This window comes from Rhagoletis pomonella, unplaced genomic scaffold (assembly GCF_013731165.1).
Source record: "Rhagoletis pomonella isolate Grant_MI unplaced genomic scaffold, Rhpom_1.0 Rhpom_scaffold_00003, whole genome shotgun sequence".
Classification (NCBI taxonomy): Eukaryota; Metazoa; Arthropoda; class Insecta; order Diptera; family Tephritidae; genus Rhagoletis; species Rhagoletis pomonella.
Window position 1 is genome coordinate 78302176 of NW_023458557.1, and position 20393 is coordinate 78322568.

The following is a 20393-nucleotide window of genomic DNA, read 5'->3' on the forward strand; positions in this document are numbered from 1 at the left end:
TATAAATGTGAAAGTTTGTATGTTTGGATGTTTGGGAAATCATCACGCGGAAACGACTGAATGGATTTGCATGAATGGATTTGCACACAGATAGCTTATGACCCAGATTGGAAAATAGGCTACCTTTTTAAGAATTGCCACCTGTTTGAAAATTAAATTTTGCTCAAAGATGGTTTATGACCTGGATTGAAAAATAGGCTACTTCCTTAACCGGTTTTCCGATCAGAAGGGAATTTAGTACACTTACTACGGATTTCGGAAGGATGGTCGTAGACTGAAAGTAAGTCCGATAACTCAAGGCCCCTCCCATACAAATTGGAATTTTCATATTACATACATATCTCTGGAAGTATTTGTGGGAGAGAACTGAAACTTGGTATAGTGATATGTATGTGAAATCAATGATGGCATTAATCGAATGTTGTTTTAATTAGTTAGTTAATTCGATTAAATTCAATCTGATTACAGTTAATCATGATTAATTTTAATCTGACTAAACAGTTAATCGTAACCGCGATAAAAAAATTAATTTTTAATCATTAACTCTTAATTTGACCAAGCAGGTTTGGTGATTAAATAAGTTATGCGGGAATTTCCCTGTGCACACAAAGCAAGTTAATCCGGTATGGCTAAGTCGGGTTTCCTCATCAATCTAAGCAATTTGGTGTGCATTTTCATTAAGATACAGTGGTGGAAGAAATAATAGAAACGTTTTACTTTGACCAGTTTTGGCTATATTACTTTGTTTATTCGATGTTTAATGTTTTTGTATAAAAGTCTAGCGCAATATATAACAGAACACTATATAAATCCATATTTCAAAGTTTGTACACAAATTATAAAAATTCAACAAATTTTAACAAAATCCCCCAAAAATTTCAAACTTTTTAATCCGATTTTTTTGAAAATTTTTGGTATGCAGTTTCGTAGCACATTAAATTTTAGGAGGTAAAAGTGCAAACCGCAAGACGCTAGAAAATCGCATTGGTTTTTAATATTTTTTTTTTGGCTGACGCTGCTAGGCATTTCCTTCCATATAAAAATAAATTTAGAGCATGGTCGAGCATACTTTATATGGAAGAAAATGCACAATACCGCCAGCCAAATAAATTATTAAAAATCAACGCGACTTTCTAGCGTCTTGCGGTTTTACCTACTAAAATTTAATGGGCTATAAAACTGCATACCCAAAATTTTACAAAAAAATTTATTGAAAAGTTTGAAACTTTTGGGGGATTTTGATAAAATTTGTTGAATTTTTATAATTTTTGTACAAGCTTTGAAATGTATATTTATATGGTGTGTGTTATATATTACGCTGGACTTTTATACAAAAATATTAAACATCGAATAAACAAAGTAATATAGGCAAAGTAAAAAGTTTCAATTATTTCTTCCACCACTGTATATACCAACAAACGTTTTGCAAACTAGGTTTGTAAAAGTTCCCAGTTTTTGTATTACTAATAACAATAATTATAATTTGTTTATATTATGTGCTTTTTATAAGCGTAAAACACAAAATAATTACTATAACTGTTTCAAACTCGGACAAACTAGAAAAATTAATCAGATTTTATTTTTAATTGGATTAACGATTAATGTTTTAAATTAATTAAACGTAATCGCAGCCAGCGATTAACGATTAAAAAATCTTATCATTAATCGTACAGTTGATTACGACTAATTAATTGTAATCGTCAAGCGCGATTAAAATTTAATCGTTAATCAGATTAACAGTTTGCCAACACTGTGTGAAATCATGTTCATATTCGCGGAGAAAAATGGAGGTTTTTGGAAAATTGGCATAGCACCTCCCATACTGACTGAAAGTTTCATATTGCATATCTCTTCAAATGTTTGGGGTAAAGCACTCAATCTTGGTATGGAAATACATATGTATGTGTGTATGTGAAACTAATACCATACTCATGGAGAAAAATGAGAGTTATTGGAAAAGGTGGTGTGGCAACGCCCATGCAAATTGATTTTTCTATGCTGCATAACTATGGAGGTGTTTATTGTTTATTGCAGAGGACTGGAACTTGGCACCGAGATGTGTATACAAAATTAATTCCATACTCATAGAGAAAAATTTGCGATATTCGAAAAGGGGACATGGTTCCTCCCGTACAAATTTACTGTTTTATACTGCTCATCTCTAGATGTGTTCATCGTAGAGTACTGGGACTTGGTACTGGGGTATGTAAATTCTAAATTCATGGAAGAAGATTAGGGTTATAAGAAAAATAGGCGTGGCACTTCCTGTACAAATTGACTTTTTCTTGTCACATATCCCTGGAAGTGTTTGTGGAAGACAGAATAAATTTCATGAAATGGAAAAGGGAGAGCCGGGTTCGACCTTATAATCTAAAGCTCTCTTGAGGCATTTGCTACAGTAATGAGAAGTGGTATTTTATCAAGGCCAGGTTACTAAATTTGAGTTGGAAATATTAGAACTCGCCGTGGCACCTCCAAGAAGGTTTCACGTTCACGCGTCGTATACCTGGAAACCTTTTAAGGTAAACTTAGAGGGATTGATATCTTTCGTATGCCTAGCGCGCAGACGAGATTTTATAATTTCATAGTTTTAAACGGCCTAAATAAATACCTTAACTCGCTTAAAAAATAACGAACTATAACGAAATGGGCACAGAAATAAAATCTAACATCATTAAATTATTTTTCCTATTTGTATAAAAGCGCGGGGTGAAACCCTAGTATTCAATAATTTTCACTTTGCTTCTTCGAGGACATTCAGTTCTTGAAATTTCTGTGCAACTGTACAAATTAATTGAAAATGTTTGTCTGCTCCCAATGGAATAATACAATTGTTGATGCTTTTGCCAAATCGATGGTTTCTTTGTGAAGAATTATGCTGTTATAAAATATAATAATGAGCGATAAAATATCGCTGAGGCAGAAAAGTTCGGCAATAAAATCAAATATATGTATACATACTTACATTCATACAAAAGTGTTCTTTCAAAGCTTGTCGGCCATTCTTGCATTACAGTAAACCATTTCCATTAACTCACTTATTGATAAGGTTTGGAGTAACAAACGAGCTAAAGAATATATCAATAAGGAATAAAGAAGAGGAAGAAAAGATACTCAAAAGGATACTCCCTTTGTTCCCCGTTAGAACCTCGAAAAGACATGCACTGTTAAAAAGTAGTATACTTTTTTACTGAGGTATTAGTTCACATAAATGTCTAAGATTTTCTAAAAATTTCCTTTATGAATTTAAATTTTTTTACATAAGCTGTAAATATTTTCGGGGATGCACGTTGAATATATCTTTTTCCCTCCCTGGATCCGCCAATGTGAAATATAGAAAGTCCATAATTGAAACACTTTCCGAAATATGTTTTTTTATATTCTTTAACTACCTCATAATCTTCAACGATATGTACTTGTCAATGCAAAATTTGTTGTTTAGATTTAACGTACGAAAAAGCTCATGACTCAATAATAAATAATATTTAAAAGCTGTTTATCCAAGTTCGCAGCCATGAATAAGTTGCACTGTTATTAACAGAGCTAAACTTAAATTAACAGAATATTGCTGGCACAACAAAAAGCTTGCCTTTTACTGTTAATCAATTCTGGTCGGTTTTTTAAATGATCCAAATAACTTTTCCTAATAAAGAATGGAATCAATTTTGAAAATCTAATTTCTGATAAGTTCAGGCAGAAGTCTTTTTCCGAAGACTCTGTATCTACATATACATATATTAATACGCTAACATTAATTTTGTCACCATTTGTTGGCGACTCTACCGAACCAAGAACAAGAGAGGAAAGGAGAAGGAGAAGAAGGAAAGGTATTTTTCTGTAGATGAAGAGAGTTTCAAAAGCAGTTGAAAGTTACGGCTCAAGTCGTTGTTTGAAAATTTCCATATTTGTATATAGTTGTTGTTGCAACCTGTTTAATTTGATTTGTTTTCGCATTTTGTTTTAACTGAAAGCGTCTGAATATTTGTTGAAATTTTTAAATAAGAATCGAAAAAACTTAGTCATCAAAATTTTGTTATCGAAAATTATCAAGTTACCAATATTTATAGACATCAAAATTTATCGAGTTATCTATTGTTATTGAGTTATCGACGTGTCGAATTATTGAAATTGATGAATGTTGTCGATATTTATAGACACAGGAAATGAGTTGTCGAAATTTACCGAAGTTATCGATATTTATTGAATTATTTTTTATTATTGCTTGTAGAGTTAACGAAATTTAACCAGTTATCGATATGCATGGAGTTCTTTCTTTCAACTTATCGAGCTATCGATATTTATTGATTTACTGAGATTTGTTGATTTTTGGAATCAAAGTTTTTTGGAATTTTTAAAATATATCAAGTTATGGAAACCTTCAAGGTTATATAATAGGGCGGGTCGAAAATCTAATTTTTCTCAAATCCCTTGGTAATAGTGAAAATATATTGTATCATGAAGTCAACAACAAGCCTGCGAAATATTAGTCTTTCATTTTAATTGTAGGAGCCCGCGCATCGACCGCCAAGTGACCCACAGCAACCTAATCGAATAAGACCAATTCTTGTTAAAAATGCTGGGTTTAGCCAAAAATTTTGGTGCATATTATTAGATTATGAATCCTTTAACGCAAAAGATAAAGTCAAGTTTCATTTCGCGCAGCCCTTTATCTTATCGTTAATCTCAAACTCATCTATTTTCAAGAAAATTTTAATTGTTCTCTTGATAATTGCACTGGCCTATAGTCAAAAGATGTAAAGAACAATATTAATATTGCTGGCGTGCATTTAGAGCGCTAGTTCCAAATATTCTAATCCTTTTTTAATATTAGCTATAGTCTGCGATTTTTTGCAAATTTAGGAACAATTTCGGTAGCTCTAATAGAATAGCCATTATTTTCCATCATCGCGGAAAAATTTTGTTTATGCAAATTAGTATGGAAACACAGAACAGGCACAACTTCTAGACACATTGGTTTACTTATGTTTATGCATACAATATAAAAATTGCAAATATAAGAAAATGATAAAATAATTTGTTCAAGATTTTTTTTATTTTAAATAATTTGTTTATAATCTGAACTATTTTAGTCATATTATTATCAAAAATCAGTAACATTAAGTCTCGCCTTCAATTTGTTAATTATTACGCGCCGATCGAGTAACATTTACCAAAGTTATATCGAAAAACTTGAGTGGATTTCCAGTTTTTTTCTAAAAAAATTTCTCTTCAATTCTATAAATAACCTTTAAATAAAAGAACCGCATTACAGAAAACTGTGCAAGCGATTGACTATTTTCGTTCAAGCTGAATGCAAAGCAATATCGTCCAATTGGAGAGTCCGCAAAAGGATTTCCCAGGATATGTTAAAGACTATTGCATTTACTTACAGACACTTTTTCACATAATGGAATTAACTAAAATATTTATGTATATCTAAACACTTATTGCACGTCCCCTACTTTCATATAACGGCAAATTTAGAAACCGCGAAAAATGTGCTTCTGCGGCGACTAATGAAACCATTCCGCACCAGTTTTCAAGACTGCAAAAATGGACTTAAAATGGGCGTTTCTTACCCTAATTGTAATGTATGTAAATACTTATATGTTTGAAACTACTATCAACTTGTCGAACGATTCCTAATCTTTGACAATACATTCATTCACCACGATCTTGAAAACTGACCAAATCGGCGTGACCAAGTCCATGTTCATTTTAATATTATATAAACATTAAAAGCTTTGAAATAAATCTCGTCTCACTTTGTATTTTTCACTTGGTTGCTGAAGTAATGAAGAATTGAAAATTCATAAGGGAAAATCATAGTTTTCTTATTTTTTATTTTATTATCTTAAGAACGTGTAGACTTATTGAAAAATGATAAATGAACGTGAGGTTCTAAATTTAATAGCCCTTAATTTGATATATCGTCATGTTTATAACAATAACGCATTCCATAGATATTACAAGCCAAAGTTTCATTTTCAAAATTCATACACTTTGATTCAATTGCGCGGGCTAAAGATAAGTTTTAAATTAATCTTTCGTGGCCAATAACAATTGGCTGAGACCTAAGACATCATAATATTAATATTACAATGCGGTCAAATGACTTTTATTTTCCCCCATAACAAATCGACCCAGCCTATTATATAAGCTTAACGAGTTAGCACTGCTTATCAGAGTGTAACGAGTTATCGAAATTCGTTAATAGCATTCGAAAAAATGGAGCAATCAAAACTAGCCAAGTTATCCAAAGTTTATCGAGTTATCGATTTATATGGAAATATATAAATTTTTGAGGGATCGAAATTTATCGATCCCCCGGGACGCACAGTTATCGCAATTTATCGAAAGTTAAAGGAAATAATTTCGTAATCGAATTGTGTTGTGATATCGGATTTTAGTGTGTTTGAAATTCGAATTCAAATTATCATATGTATAAAATTACCGAAATTTATCGACAAACTGAACTGTATCGGGTCCTGCCCAAGACATTGAAATATATAAAAAAATTTCAGTGACGTTTTTGTACCAAAGTAGGAGATTTTCCTCAAAGTCAGAAAACCTCTACAAGGCTGTTAAAAAAAAAAAACTAGAAAAAAGGCTGAATTTTGACAGTAACTGGCACTCCTCGTTTATATTTAAAGCATTTAATCTCGGGAGAATCTAAATACGCTGATGACTTAGAATTGAGCTGACAGAAAATCTTGGTTTTGCGACCGGTTTTGAAGCTTCCTCTTGCTTGGGGCAGAATTTTTCGAGCGAATGTGATACAATTTTCAGCGCGATAGGTCGAACAAATAAAAAAGAAAGCATTTATTTAATATCCCCGTTTTTGAAGTACCTAGCATTTCAAAATGTGGTGCTTTTCCTTTGAAAATCGGCCTCGTTCAAAACGGTTGGAGTCGTCTTGAACTTGTGGTAGATTTTGTATGGCCATTGTGGTAGAAAAAATATATATTTCTGATGCGGCAACACTGTTTAAAATAGGTCAGTATTTCTCTTATCTTAAGAAGGGCATAGATATCGAAACTCCAAACAAAAATTAAACAAAGTAAATAAAAACAACGCACTTATCTGTAATTTCGTGTGATTTCTAATTATTTATTAGTTCAACTTACTTCCAGTCACTTTTATTCGCAAATTTAATTACAAACTTTCTTTCATTACATTTCTTTAATTCGCCTTCAATAAATTAATAAATATGCATAAGTATGTTTAGAGAATAAATATTTCGAAATGCGTTTTGAAACTTGATTTTTTGCTCGAATACTGCTACTAAATTTTTTTATATAAATATTTTCACCACTATTTTTTCTTTTTTTTTTTGCTTTTCAGCTCATTTTATTGCACCGTTCAACAATTGCATTTCGTTAGAGTCAAGTACCCAATTTGACAATTTTTTTGCCGAGATCGATTAAAGACAGGCCAAAATATTGTCCAAGAGGAAAGCTGTCGATGTCCTCCGAACCTCCTCTACAAGAATCGTGGATACTTTTAATTTTTCAAACTTTTTAGATTAGTCAGTTATTATTGGAATTTTCTCCAAAATTTCGAAAATCACTGGTTCGAATAAACATTCGCTTATACGGGACATACCGATCTGCATACTACTGTACTTTCATACAAGTGTGTGTATTACATTTCTGTATCACTAAATTCTCTTCGCTACTTAACAATGCTGCCGTTATTTACAATTACATTTCAGTTCTCCTCTTCTTTCATTTTCTTACCACAACTTAAGTTAAGAAAATTTTTGGAAAAATAAGAATTTCGTAAAAATTTTAATTCGCACGCTAATGCCTTACGCTTAGTATAATCAGATTTTTTTTTATTTGGGGGTTTTGTAAACAATTTCAAAAGTTCATAAGTTTCTAATTCGAAATACATTTGCTATTATTCATACATTTAAGGTATATTTATAATATATGGACGCATTTAATGTTTTCTAAGTATTTTTACCGACAATCAAATATTTTATGTAAGTGTATTTAGTGAAATTCATAAAGGCAAATCAATGTACAAGTATTGTGCTTACATTTTTTTTTTATTTCTCACTTCTCCGCGCTTTTCAGCTATCAGTTTGCGCTGTGGTTGGATTATACAATTAGTTATTGGATATGGGGTTGTTCATGCGAGTATCTGCTTGTGCTAGTGCTTTTTTCTTTCTTTGCTTTTTTTTTGTTTTTATAATTTTATTTTTGCTCCTTGAAAGTATTTATACGATTTATTCAGCATTTTGGTAAATTTGTTATTCATTGGCGAGTGCGTCAGCAATAAGTAACCTGATTTTCTAATAAGTTTCAATGCATGCAAATTTTCAAATTTTGCTGTGTATAAATTCTTTTTTATGTACGTATGTATGTATTTATGTTTTGTATGTAAACATTCATTCTTTACAATTGTGAATTTTCCGTCCCTTACTTCAGATATGTGGCTTGAGATTCAAGTATTAACTATCTCGGTTTTGTTAAGTGGTTTTCGCGCAAACTCAGCTAAAGCGAATTTCAAATTTCTTACATTTTGGTAGAGATTTTGCGGCTCAGAGAAGTATTTGATATAAACTTTAATGAGGCGTTTCTTTTAAGTTTTTTTCTTAAAGCTTATTTTTTTGCGTTTTCTACTTTTTTAATACCCCCAAAAAAAAATCCAAACAAAAATTTTGAATTCAAATTTGCTTCGTAAACATTGTATTTGAAGAAAATTGAATTTTCATCAGAATCAAAAAAAAATTATTTTGTAATTCAACTATAACTTTTTGATATTTTTAAATTTAGTTATATTTTGGCTATAAATTTATTTTAGTGTGCCTTTTTGTAGCCAAAATTGTAAAATTGTGATACAAATTTTCAACTATTTTTATTGAGCTTGATAAAAAACAAATTGTGCTAAAAATTCAAAAGGTAAAATTTTTTAATAAACAAATATTTCCAGATATGCAGTTTAAAAATTTTATGACATGTATTTAACTTCATTTTTCATCATAAGAAACAATTTTTCCCATATTTGTTTAACTTGTTTATATTGTAATTATAGATCAATTTTAATTTGATACAGATGGCAAAATTTTCAAAATCATAAAAAATTCTAAATTTTTTTGGTAAATAGTAAAATTGTGAAAAAAACATTTTTATAAATTTTTAAATAATATAAAATATGTGATATTAAAATTTATTGACGTATTTATACTAAAGTAAATTTTCTTATTTAAAACGATTCAATTCTGTGCCAATACCAGAAACACTTATGATATTTTAATAAGATTTTTTAGTTCAAAGCTGTTTTTTTTTTTTAATTTTGTTATTAAATAGAAAAGTTTTTTTTATTTTAAACACATAAAATTTCAAAAATCTCAGAAAAGTTTAAATATTTTGTTATTTAACACATATGTATGTATGTATTTATGTAGTTCTAAAGCTTTTTTATTATTTAGTACATATTAGTTTGAATTTAGTGGCACGTATTTAGATAAATATTTTTTAATGCATATACTTAATTTAAGAAACAACTTTTATTTGTGTTAGCTGTGTAAAATTTCGTTTGTAGACAAGAAGAGTTTCGGCGTTGTCATATTCAGTGTCATTTTTCGATATCGAACAAATATTTGCTCGAAAAAAATTTTCAAATTCAGTGATATTTTAATTGATTTTTTTTTTATGAAAAGTAAAAAAAAATGTCAGTTTATATTTTTATTATAAATGTTTTCAGTGCGGAAACAGAATAAAAAAAAACCAAACAGAAACAAAAAAATATAATTTTTAAGATTTTGTGAAATACAAAATATTTTGCACCTCTTTTTCTACTGGGGGTAAAAATTTATTTTGGTTATTTGTTTTGAGAAAAATATTTTTTTTAATTGCAAACAAATTTGATTAACCCAATGAGAGGAGAGAAGAACTATGAAGAAAGCATTCACCAAAAAATTATTTATTCAAGATAAAAATTTTTTGACAGGCACTGTGACCAATGCGAGCCTTCAGCTACCTCCTCAGCATAGTCGTAAGTCATGCGGGGTCACTACGGCTAGAAGAGCTTTGGGTTTCGCCATAGTTTTTGGAGGATGCAACAAGCCAGTAGAGCATTGGGTTATTTATTTATTTTAAAAATATGGGTAGACGGCTGTAGCCAATAGTAACTATTTGTACGGCTTGTAGCTCCGATTTAAATCTTTTATATATTTTTTTTTTAACTTGAAGAAAATATGTACATACATACATACATGCATTTTATGTAATAACGTTATAATTTTTGTTTTTTATTTACGTTCTATATTAATAAAATTTCCAAAAATATAATTGGAGAATAAATTTTTGATAAAATTAAAAAAAAAAGTATTCATAGTAATTATATTTTTTCTTTGCTCGCAGAAATTAATTAGTTAATTAATGCAGACATACACCCAAAAGTAATTTCTTAAAAATAATTTGAAAAAAATATATTTACATACACCAGTATTTCATTGTACGTATTGTGATATATATTTTTTCTAAGCAAAAAAAAATTTGTTCCAATTTTTACGTACACTTTTGTATTAAAGTGAACATGAAAATCAAAAATTTTAAATGGTTTATGTAAAAATAAGCCAAAAACAACTTTAAATTTTTAGTGAAAATAATTTGAGGAAAAAATATTTCTGAACGTTAAATAGAATGGGCTTTAATTATTCAAAACCAGATATGTTTTCAATGGCCAAATGATGCGTTTTTCATTAACTTAACAAAAAAAACTTAATTTAATAAAAAAAAAAATACCTTGAATTCTCGGTATTTTTTAATTAACCCTGGAACCCTACCCTGCTGTTTATATGGTGACATGTTTGTGGAGCATCAAATTAAAGTTTGTGCCAAATGTTTTTTAAGCATATTTTATTACCCTTTTTCTTTAATGTGATGAATATTCAAAAACTGAATTTTTATTACTATTATTGAAAATATTACCCATGTAAGGTCAATGTCAAAATATGGGTAGTGTTCTAGGGTTAAAGAACTATCAACGAAAAATTCATTTTTGAGTGTACCTCCTCTAGCCACAAAACTTTGCCAAAATATGAACAAGAAAATTTCCTTACAGAGAATTAACGTAAGCTCGCTTCCAGTGCTTTGGCTATTTAATTCTATTTTCGAGTGATTAATTTTTTGTAATGTTTTTGAACATGCCTATATAGGCTGTGCTTTAAGTAATTTGCATAGCGAAACTAACTAACTAACGGGTGATTTTTTTGAGGTTAGGATTTTCATGCATTAGTATTTGACAGATCACGTGGGATTTCAGACATGGTGTCAAAGAGAAAGATGCTCAGTATGCTTTGAAATTTCATCATGAATAGACTTACTAACGAGCAACGCTTGCAAATCATTGAATTTTATTACCAAAATCAGTGTTCGGTTCGAAATGTGTTTCGCGCTTTACGTCCGATTTATGGTCTACATAATCGACCAAGTGAGCAAACAATTAATGCGATTGTGACCAAGTTTCGCACTCAGTTTACTTTATTGGACATTAAACCAACCACACGAATGCGTACAGTGCGTACAGAAGAGAATATTGCGTCTGTTTCTGAGAGTGTTGCTGAAGACCGTGAAATGTCGATTCGTCGCCGTTCGCAGCAATTGGGTTTGTGTTATTCGACCACATGGAAGATTTTACGCAAAGATCTTGGTGTAAAACCGTATAAAATACAGCTCGTGCAAGAACTGAAGCCGAACGATCTGCCACAACGTCGAATTTTCAGTGAATGGGCCCTAGAAAAGTTGGCAGAAAATCCGCTTTTTTATCGACAAATTTTGTTCAGCGATGAGGCTCATTTCTGGTTGAATGGCTTCGTAAATAAGCAAAATTGCCGCATTTGGAGTGAAGAGCAACCAGAAGCCGTTCAAGAACTGCCCATGCATCCCGAAAAATGCACTGTTTGGTGTGGTTTGTACGCTGGTGGAATCATTGGACCGTATTTTTTTCAAAGATGCTGTTGGACGCAACGTTACGGTGAATGGCGATCGCTATCGTTCGATGCTAACAAACTTTTTGTTGCCAAAAATGGAAGAACTGAACTTGGTTGACATGTGGTTTCAACAAGATGGCGCTACATGCCACACAGCTCGCGATTCTATGGCCATTTTGAGGGAAAACTTCGGAGAACAATTCATCTCAAGAAATGGACCGGTAAGTTGGCCACCAAGATCATGCGATTTGACGCCTTTAGACTATTTTTTGTGGGGCTACGTCAAGTCTAAAGTCTACAGAAATAAGCCAGCAACTATTCCAGCTTTGGAAGACAACATTTCCGAAGAAATTCGGGCTATTCCGGCCGAAATGCTCGAAAAAGTTGCCCAAAATTGGACTTTCCGAATGGACCACCTAAGACGCAGCCGCGGTCAACATTTAAATGAAATTATCTTCAAAAAGTAAATGTCATGGACCAATCTAAAGAACCGATGAGATTTTGCAAATTTTATGCGTTTTTTTTAAAAAAAAAGTTATCAAGCTCTTAAAAAATCACCCGTTACATGCGTGCACGTTTCGAGATAGAATGGCGCATTTTGTTTACGATTTCATTTTATTTTCAATATTTTAAAGCTCCTACATATCTCAGTATATATATATATATATTTTTTTTTTTTGTTCACATAAGCTCCACTTATGACGCCACTCCAGCACGCGCACGCACCATACGCAAGCGCTCTTGCAGATAATCACAAATCGAAGAATATTTCTGCTGTCGCGCCACCTGTAAAGCGGTTAGACCTTCATGATTTTTCTGTAGTATATCGCAACCGGCGCCAATCAGCTGCTTGCAAACGGTCAAGTGACCGAACATGGCCGCCGCATGCAATGCGGTTTCGCCATTCTTAAATGAGAGAGAGATTTACATAAAATCAATTTATTATTTTGAAAACCCTAAAAATTTCGTCACTCATTGCCCGCCACCTACCGGTAGTAGCCCTAGATTAGGCCGGTGTTTCAACAGTTCGGTTACTACAGCCGCATGTCCTTTGTGCGCTGCCTTGAAGAGTGGCGTCGCGCCATCACAGCGCACAGCATCCACAAAGGCGCCATTTTGCAGCAGCACTTTGCATATGTGATCGTGTCCCATTTGTGCGGCTATCCAAAGTGGTGTGGCGCCATCTATGCGCTTCATATCGGGGTGCGCGCCGGCGGTGAGTAGGAGGGAGAGCACTGTACGATGTCCATTTTGGGCGGCTATGAAGACGGGTGTAGCGCGATCCTGGAAAAGAAAAAAAGAAGAAGAAATTTATATGTAGAGTTATGTTTTTGCAGACGTATCCATGTAGTAAATTAGGGTGCCTCACCAAAAAAAAATTCGGGTTTTCCACCGGGTTGTATTTTAAGATTTCCGCCAAAATACTCGTGTTTCGGATAAATGCATATTAAAACTTACGTGAGCTGGACCGGTTTGAAAATATCTCCAAAAAACTCATTTCTGATTTCGTTTACGAAAGTTACAAACATTGCCATACAGACCTTCTAATCTTAAACTCCTCTATCAACTGAAGCCATTTTTGAAGATTTTTTTTTTCTTGTATAAAAAACTCGATTTTTGGACGTATTTTCAAATCGGTACCGTTCACGTAAATCTTAATATTTTTCTGGAATATTTTAGCGGAAATCTGAAAATATAACAGAAAATATACCGACCTACAGGCTCCATTCGCGGAGCTCTACTACTTGTACTAGTCAGCAGTTTGATAGTAGCCTGACTCAAGTGATGGAGTCGCTTTGACTGTAGGCCCGGAAATCGATACAAAAATTGGTAAATCTATTCCTTGCCATTTGGACCACGGTACCTTCTGCGGAATTTTCGTGGTATTAGGCATCGTTGAGTTTTTCCCCTTTTTCCTGAATAATCGCGCATTCTTTGATTGCCTTCAAACTTCATCATAATTTATTGTGGTCTAGGAATTTTCTATATCTGAAAGCTTTCTTAATCACCAGTGGGAGTTTTAATTATCTCATCCGAAAATTGCAGGAGTTACCTTTGTCAATTTGCTCTGCTTTTGTCAGAATTCCGCCGAACAGCGCTGCAAAAAGGTCCTTTAATCGCTCTCCAGCAGCACTTGGAGCAAAGACAAAGAAGAGTTGTTGGTATATTACCGGCCGACCATTTATAAATTATGCTTGGTCTCCGGGGACTAGTAGGACGCAACTACTGACCAGTCCAAATACTGCACTCTGCACAGCAATGGCATGCCTTCTGCAGTCGTCTGAACACCACCTTTACAGCGAAATCGCCAGGGAACATAATTGTATGCTCAGCAAGAAATTACTGCTTTGCTATTAGCGCAGAGAAGGCCCAAACATACACTTTCTGGAAGCAGAGTCCTCTCCTAGGCACATCAGAAAGCATCTCATCGAAATCACATTCGTAAAGATTCAGATATACATGGCTCAAGCACTGGACCGGACGTTGTACACACCAACTCTCAGCCCAAGAATGCCTTCATCGGAGATCAACTACCGCTCATCACAGACGAAGAGCTCCAGCTGCCTGTGGAGACCTGCGTAACTTTGCCACAACTAAGCTCTGGATGCTGAAGTTGACTAAACTCTTATTTATCTAGACGCGACCTTGACATACTCAGGCATCCCACACGATACAAACAACCCTTTTCTTTAGTCATACCCTGCCGAAACAACAACTTTACTGCACCTACCGTTAGTTGAGCTTTACGAGAGCGATTGATAGACGACTACTTTGGTACGACCTACCAATGCCGCAATACCACTCGGTAGCACCGAAATTCGATTCCTCATTATTCAAGTTTTTGTTTGAACTCTCGTCGCCCCTCGACGGGCAATGGCAAACCTCTGAGCGTAGTTCTGCGATGAAAAAAGAGCGTCTTATGCTAAACCGTTTGTCGTTCGGAGGCGGCGTCAAATTTGCGACGCACACCAAAAATTTGAGGATAATCTCAGCCAAACACCATACCCATGCAAAAGGCCAATCATTTATTCCCATTGGATGTGGAAAAAATATTCTTTACCTAGCTGCCACCTTAAACTCGTTTATAATATTGCAAACTTAGTAGGCAATTCCGATAGCCTACAAATTAAATTAATTAAATGCAATCTAGCTTTTGAAACTCACCTTCATGCACGCATTCACATTCGCGCCGCAATCCAATAATTCACGAACCAATTTTACATAACCACCTTGTGCAGCAACAAAGAGCGGAGTGCCACCGTCCTAAAAGAAGAATTGAAAAAAATTATAAAATATGTATATTAGGAATTTTCTTTAATCTGTAAAAAGTCTCGAAATCTCTTCAAAGTTTCAAAATTTCTATTGAACTGCTAAATTTTTTTTCGAGCTTCCAGTTTTCCAGTTATTGAATTTATTGCTGGATTTCCACGCGTCATTAAATGACAAAAATTGTAATTACTAAGTTGGGCATTAAGAAATACCTCAGCCATTACTTGTATAACAAAAATGTCATTCAGGTAGCTTCTGCGATTCACTTCCGAGTGAATTTTAACCCGATTCAATTTGAGTTCAAAGTGACTTCGGTGGAAATGCACTCGGAAGTGAATTGCAGAACCTGTCAAATTAAATTGGTTCCCCATAGCATTTTTTAATTGTTAAACAAATTTGGTCATTTGAATGCCTAGTGGAAATCGGGCATACGAATTTATTCTCATTGAGTTTCTAAGCACTCTAAAATTTTCCAAATATCACTTCTTAACTTAAGTAACTCACCACTGATGGCGTGTCCACACTAGCGCCAGCCTTTATCAATATTTTCACAACATCTAGATATCCACCTTGTGCGGCAAAAAATAACGGCGTTGTGCCGGTGGCGCGTCTCGAGTTCGGATCTGCGCCCTGTTCAAGCAGCTCCAGTACACAAGGTGTATGACCGCCTGCGGCCGAAAGAATGAGAGGAGTTGTGCCATCCTGAAAGAAAAGATTTTTGATAACATTTTGATAACAGAGAGAAAAATGTTGTACTAAATAAAACTACTATGTACTCGTAGTAGACTTAATTATGCATAAAGGAAATGTAAACAAAAATGTTTGTAAACTTGGGTAACCCGAGTAAAAATCCAGGCAGTAAATTTATTTAACAATTTTTACCATATGAAATTCCGTTAGCATATTTTTTTCTAAAATTTGCATTATTTTCTAAAATATTTTAAATATTCAGTACTTGTACATATGTATTTTGATTTATTTTTTTTTTTTTTTACATCGTATTTCACCAATTACGCATTAAGTGCAATTACGTAACGTTACCGCAAAACAACGAAATTCATATGAAATTGAAATTTAATCAGTTTCAACAAATGAAATCGAAAGAATACAAATACTCGTTTTGAAAGCGGGCAGTATTGGCAAGTAGTAGTGCATAACAGGCATTAATTTCGCCATGCATATCAAATGCACGAAACCGATTTAATTAAACCACACAAGAAAACATACAAAAATTATTAAAATCATTCAAACGAAACGTAGCAATTGCATTTGTGGTGTGTGTGTGTTACTATTACGGCACCTGTTAGTGCACATGCGAGTGGAATATGTGAGTATAAGTGTCAAAATTAAAATGCATGCGCCCAACGGCTGACTGAAGGCGGAGAAGGGTTAAAATCTAACAGATCTTAAGGCTCAGTGCTGGGTAAAGAAATTTCTAGATTTCTATCGGTTTTTTACTAGAAAATTTTCGAACGTTGTGACAATTTTAATTACATATAGATTACAGATACGAAAATTAATTACAACACATCCTACGAATCATGTCTTATAGGAGTACTAGCTTGAGATTAAAGCAGAGCGAGAAGACCCAGTTGGAGCAAAAAAAAACACCAAACAGCTAAATACCTATTTAGGCATATCCAAATTTTGGCACTAAAAAAATCTAAACAACAATATCGACAAATAATCGATAACATTAAATATGCATATCGAAAACCTTAGTCGAAATATACACATGTATTTGCAAGCACTTCTAAAAATGCCCCTATACATAAACCTATGGCAAGCGATATTACAAAATAAAAGTTTATCGAAAATATTTCAGATCATATCTACATATGTATGTATTTCAATAACGATACATATATTTTATCTTATCGATAAGTTTTTCGATATATCGATATCGCCTGATATATATATTTTCTCTTTCAGTATCGATAAATATATCGAAAAAATTAATTTATCGATTATTATATTTATATATGTAAGTAAAAAGTATATATCATAAAAACATAGATTGTTAAGTAAAACAAATCCATAAATATATTGGTTTTGATCGATATATAAATCTCTAACAGTAAAAAATAAATGCATATCTGTGTCATTATCAGTAACGGCCGCTGTAGCTAAATGGACAGAGTGGCGTACCAACGCACAGTGGTTCAAAATTTCAATTGTAGGGCTCCCCCAAAACGAAAAAAAAAGTAAAAATAAAATTTTAAATGTTATAAAAAAATGTTCAGCAAAATTTAATTTTTTTTATTTCATTTCTGGAAAAGTGTTGGGCAAGATGCAAGTGGGAGAGTTCGCGTTAATTTTTAGTAATATATGAAACTCTTTTATTTCCCATTTAGCATGCAGATATGCTCGAAAAGATAGCGAAAAACTCAAAATTTTTTTTTATTCTGGTGAAAGTTTTTTTTATAACATTCCAAAATTTTCTTGTGACATTTTTATTCATTTTGGGGGAACCTTAAAATTGTTTTCAACTAGATTTTATTATGTAACATTTATTAGCTGGAACAGGATAATCGATTTTCCTAAAAATTGCTACTTTTCTCATCAATGTACCAAAGTTATAATTGTTTCCGAAGTATACGTTCTGTGTTCCGTCCAGTTAATCTCACTTAGTGCCGCCTATTTTACTGCACACCACCTGACGTCAACTGGGCCTGTCCAACTAAGAGGACACTTCACTTAATCATCTTTCACAACCATTCATGAGTCATAAAGTAAAGTTTCGCAAAATGCACTTTTTCATCAAGAAATTTACAACTACATGTGTATTTTTCAAAATAACCAACAAAAATTCCGCGCCTTTTCGTACTTTTCTTTGTCTTATCCGAACAGTGTAAGTACCTTAGTGCAATAAGCGTGATTAGCACATTCGTTTACAAAGCATACGCGCGCATCAATTCGCCATGGGCTACGACCATTCGTAGCCTACGAAATTTCACTCGCCGCTGCATTTGTGCAGTCGCAAAATTTCACACCGCCAAAAGTTGTTACTTCGTGAACTGCATACAAATTAATTTTCGCTTGAGTGCAGTTTTTTGGCATCAGCATTGTCAGTAGTGGTTCGCATCGCCTGCTATCGCATAAGGCATACGCCACACGAAATGAGTGCAGACGTGATTCGATTTGCCCACACCTCGTGCAGTTAGAAATGAAAGCGCGCCAAAAGCGTAAATAATAAACGCACCGCCGGCCAAACGTACAACATAATAGATGCATACAATGGTGTAAGCAGGTAGACACAAGCGTATCCCTGCAGAACAAAAAATAACCAACTTGTAGTTAGCCCTTTTGCGGGATTTCTATAAAATATATAGCTTGTAGTTAACTACAAAAAGCTAACTTGAAACTAGTTGAAAAATAATGCAGGAGTTTCTATTTAAATATCCTCATACAAATTTTACTTTGAATACTTTCAGCACTTCACAAATACTTTTTCGAATTGAGGACGTATAAAAGGAAGATCGAAATTTTATATTATCATTTTGAAGTTATGTCGGACGGAGTTCGAATATTATGGGACAGCAGATTATGTAAACAAATATGAAATATAATAAAATATAGTAAATAAATAAAATCACAAAAAAATATTTTGTTTTTATACCGGAGCGCACTTGTGCACAAGGGTATATTAATTTCGTTCACATAACGGTTGTTTGTAACAGCCAAAACGAATCGAGATAGATATAGACAAATGTATACATAAATGCTCAGAAAGAATAGAGAAGTCGATTAAGCCATGTCTGTCTGTCCGTCCGTCTGTCCGTCTGTCCGTCCGTCCGTGTACACGATAACTCGAGCAAAAATTGAGATATCTCAACGAAATTTGGTATGTAGGTTTCCCTTAATCCAGGGTAGGTTGGTATTGAAAATGGGCGAAATCGGACTGTAACCACGCCCACTTCCCATATAACGGTAATTTCCAGAAATACGAAAACTGCGATATTTTAGTAACTACTGAAGATAATTCACTCAAAATTTATATTTACAATAATTTTCAGACGAAAAATAAGAATATTACAAATTTTTGGAAAATGGGCGTAGCCACGCCCACTTATGGTTACATGTGTATATCTTGGTAACCGCTGCACCAATTTCTTCCAAACTTGGCACAGTTGTTGGCCTTCGCACAGCATACCAAACGGCCGAATATTTTTACAATCGGACAATAACCACGCCCACATCCTATTAACGGTAATTTCCCGAAATACGAAAATGCGATATTTTAGTAACTACTGACTCAAAATTCACTCAAAATTGATATTTACAATAATTTTCTTCCAAACTTGGCACAGTTGTTGGCCTTCGCACAACATACCAAATGGCCGCAAATTTTTAAAATCGGACAATTACCACGCCCACATCCCATATAACGGTAATTTAGAGAAATAAAAAATCTTCGATAAATCAGTAAATATTGAAGCTAATTTATTCAAAATTGATGCTTGCAACAATTCTTTACCAAGAAATACATTTCTGATAAAATTTTGGAAAATGGGCGTGGCACCGCCCGCCTATGTTCACATATATGTATCTCGGTAACCGTTCTACCAATTTGTACCAAACTCGGTGTGGTTATTGTGCTTGCCACATAAAAGCAAAACGTTGAAAATTATTGAAATCGGACTAAAATTGAGGCCGCTTTCCATATAACAGTAAATTTCCGAACTGCTTGAAACTTCAAACTTTCGAAATTTAAGGACTCTAATTTACTCAAACTTGATACGCCCGGGCCGGGGCTTACCATGTAGCGGTAGCTTTCGGAAAGGTGAAAGTCATATATTAAATGCTTGCGCCGGGTATTTAATGTTCGGCTCCGCCCGAACTTAGACTTTCTTACTTGTTCCTATTGATATTTTATGTTCAAAAGTAGTTAGCTACAAGTTAGTTGACAAATAATGGATAAATAATGCAGAGGTAACCACCCTTGACTATTTCGCAGACCTCGCCATAGAAATATAGTTACCTGTCCTTAAAGAAAATATACAGATACTAGTGACCTTTAGTTCCTTCCTAATCAACTTCCAAGTTAACTTATAGTGAGATACAATTCCCGCAGGGATGTTTTTATATATGTTTATGTACATACACACATGCATATGTTTATGTTTGTACAATAAGTGACGAGTGAGCGAATTGAGGTGTTGCCGCCAAAAACGGTGTT

General features: G+C 33.4%; 1 protein-coding gene across 5 annotated transcripts in view; it reads right to left on the bottom strand.

Annotated features, from left to right (window-relative positions):
- Positions 1 to 12512: 12512 nt before the first annotated feature.
- Positions 12513 to 20393, bottom strand: part of LOC118735572 (ankyrin repeat domain-containing protein 29) — a 66177-nt gene continuing 58296 nt past the window's right edge. For all 5 annotated transcript variants that reach the window (XM_036465384.1, XM_036465383.1, XM_036465387.1 and 2 more), the window contains exons 4-7: positions 15719 to 15916; positions 15110 to 15208; positions 12935 to 13228; positions 12513 to 12850 (exon numbers count right to left, since the gene is read on the bottom strand). In XM_036465384.1, coding sequence (XP_036321277.1) covers positions 12641 to 12850; positions 12935 to 13228; positions 15110 to 15208; positions 15719 to 15916 — 801 coding nt within the window. In that variant the 3' untranslated portion in view covers positions 12513 to 12640. The remainder of the gene's footprint in view (positions 12851 to 12934; positions 13229 to 15109; positions 15209 to 15718; positions 15917 to 20393) is intronic.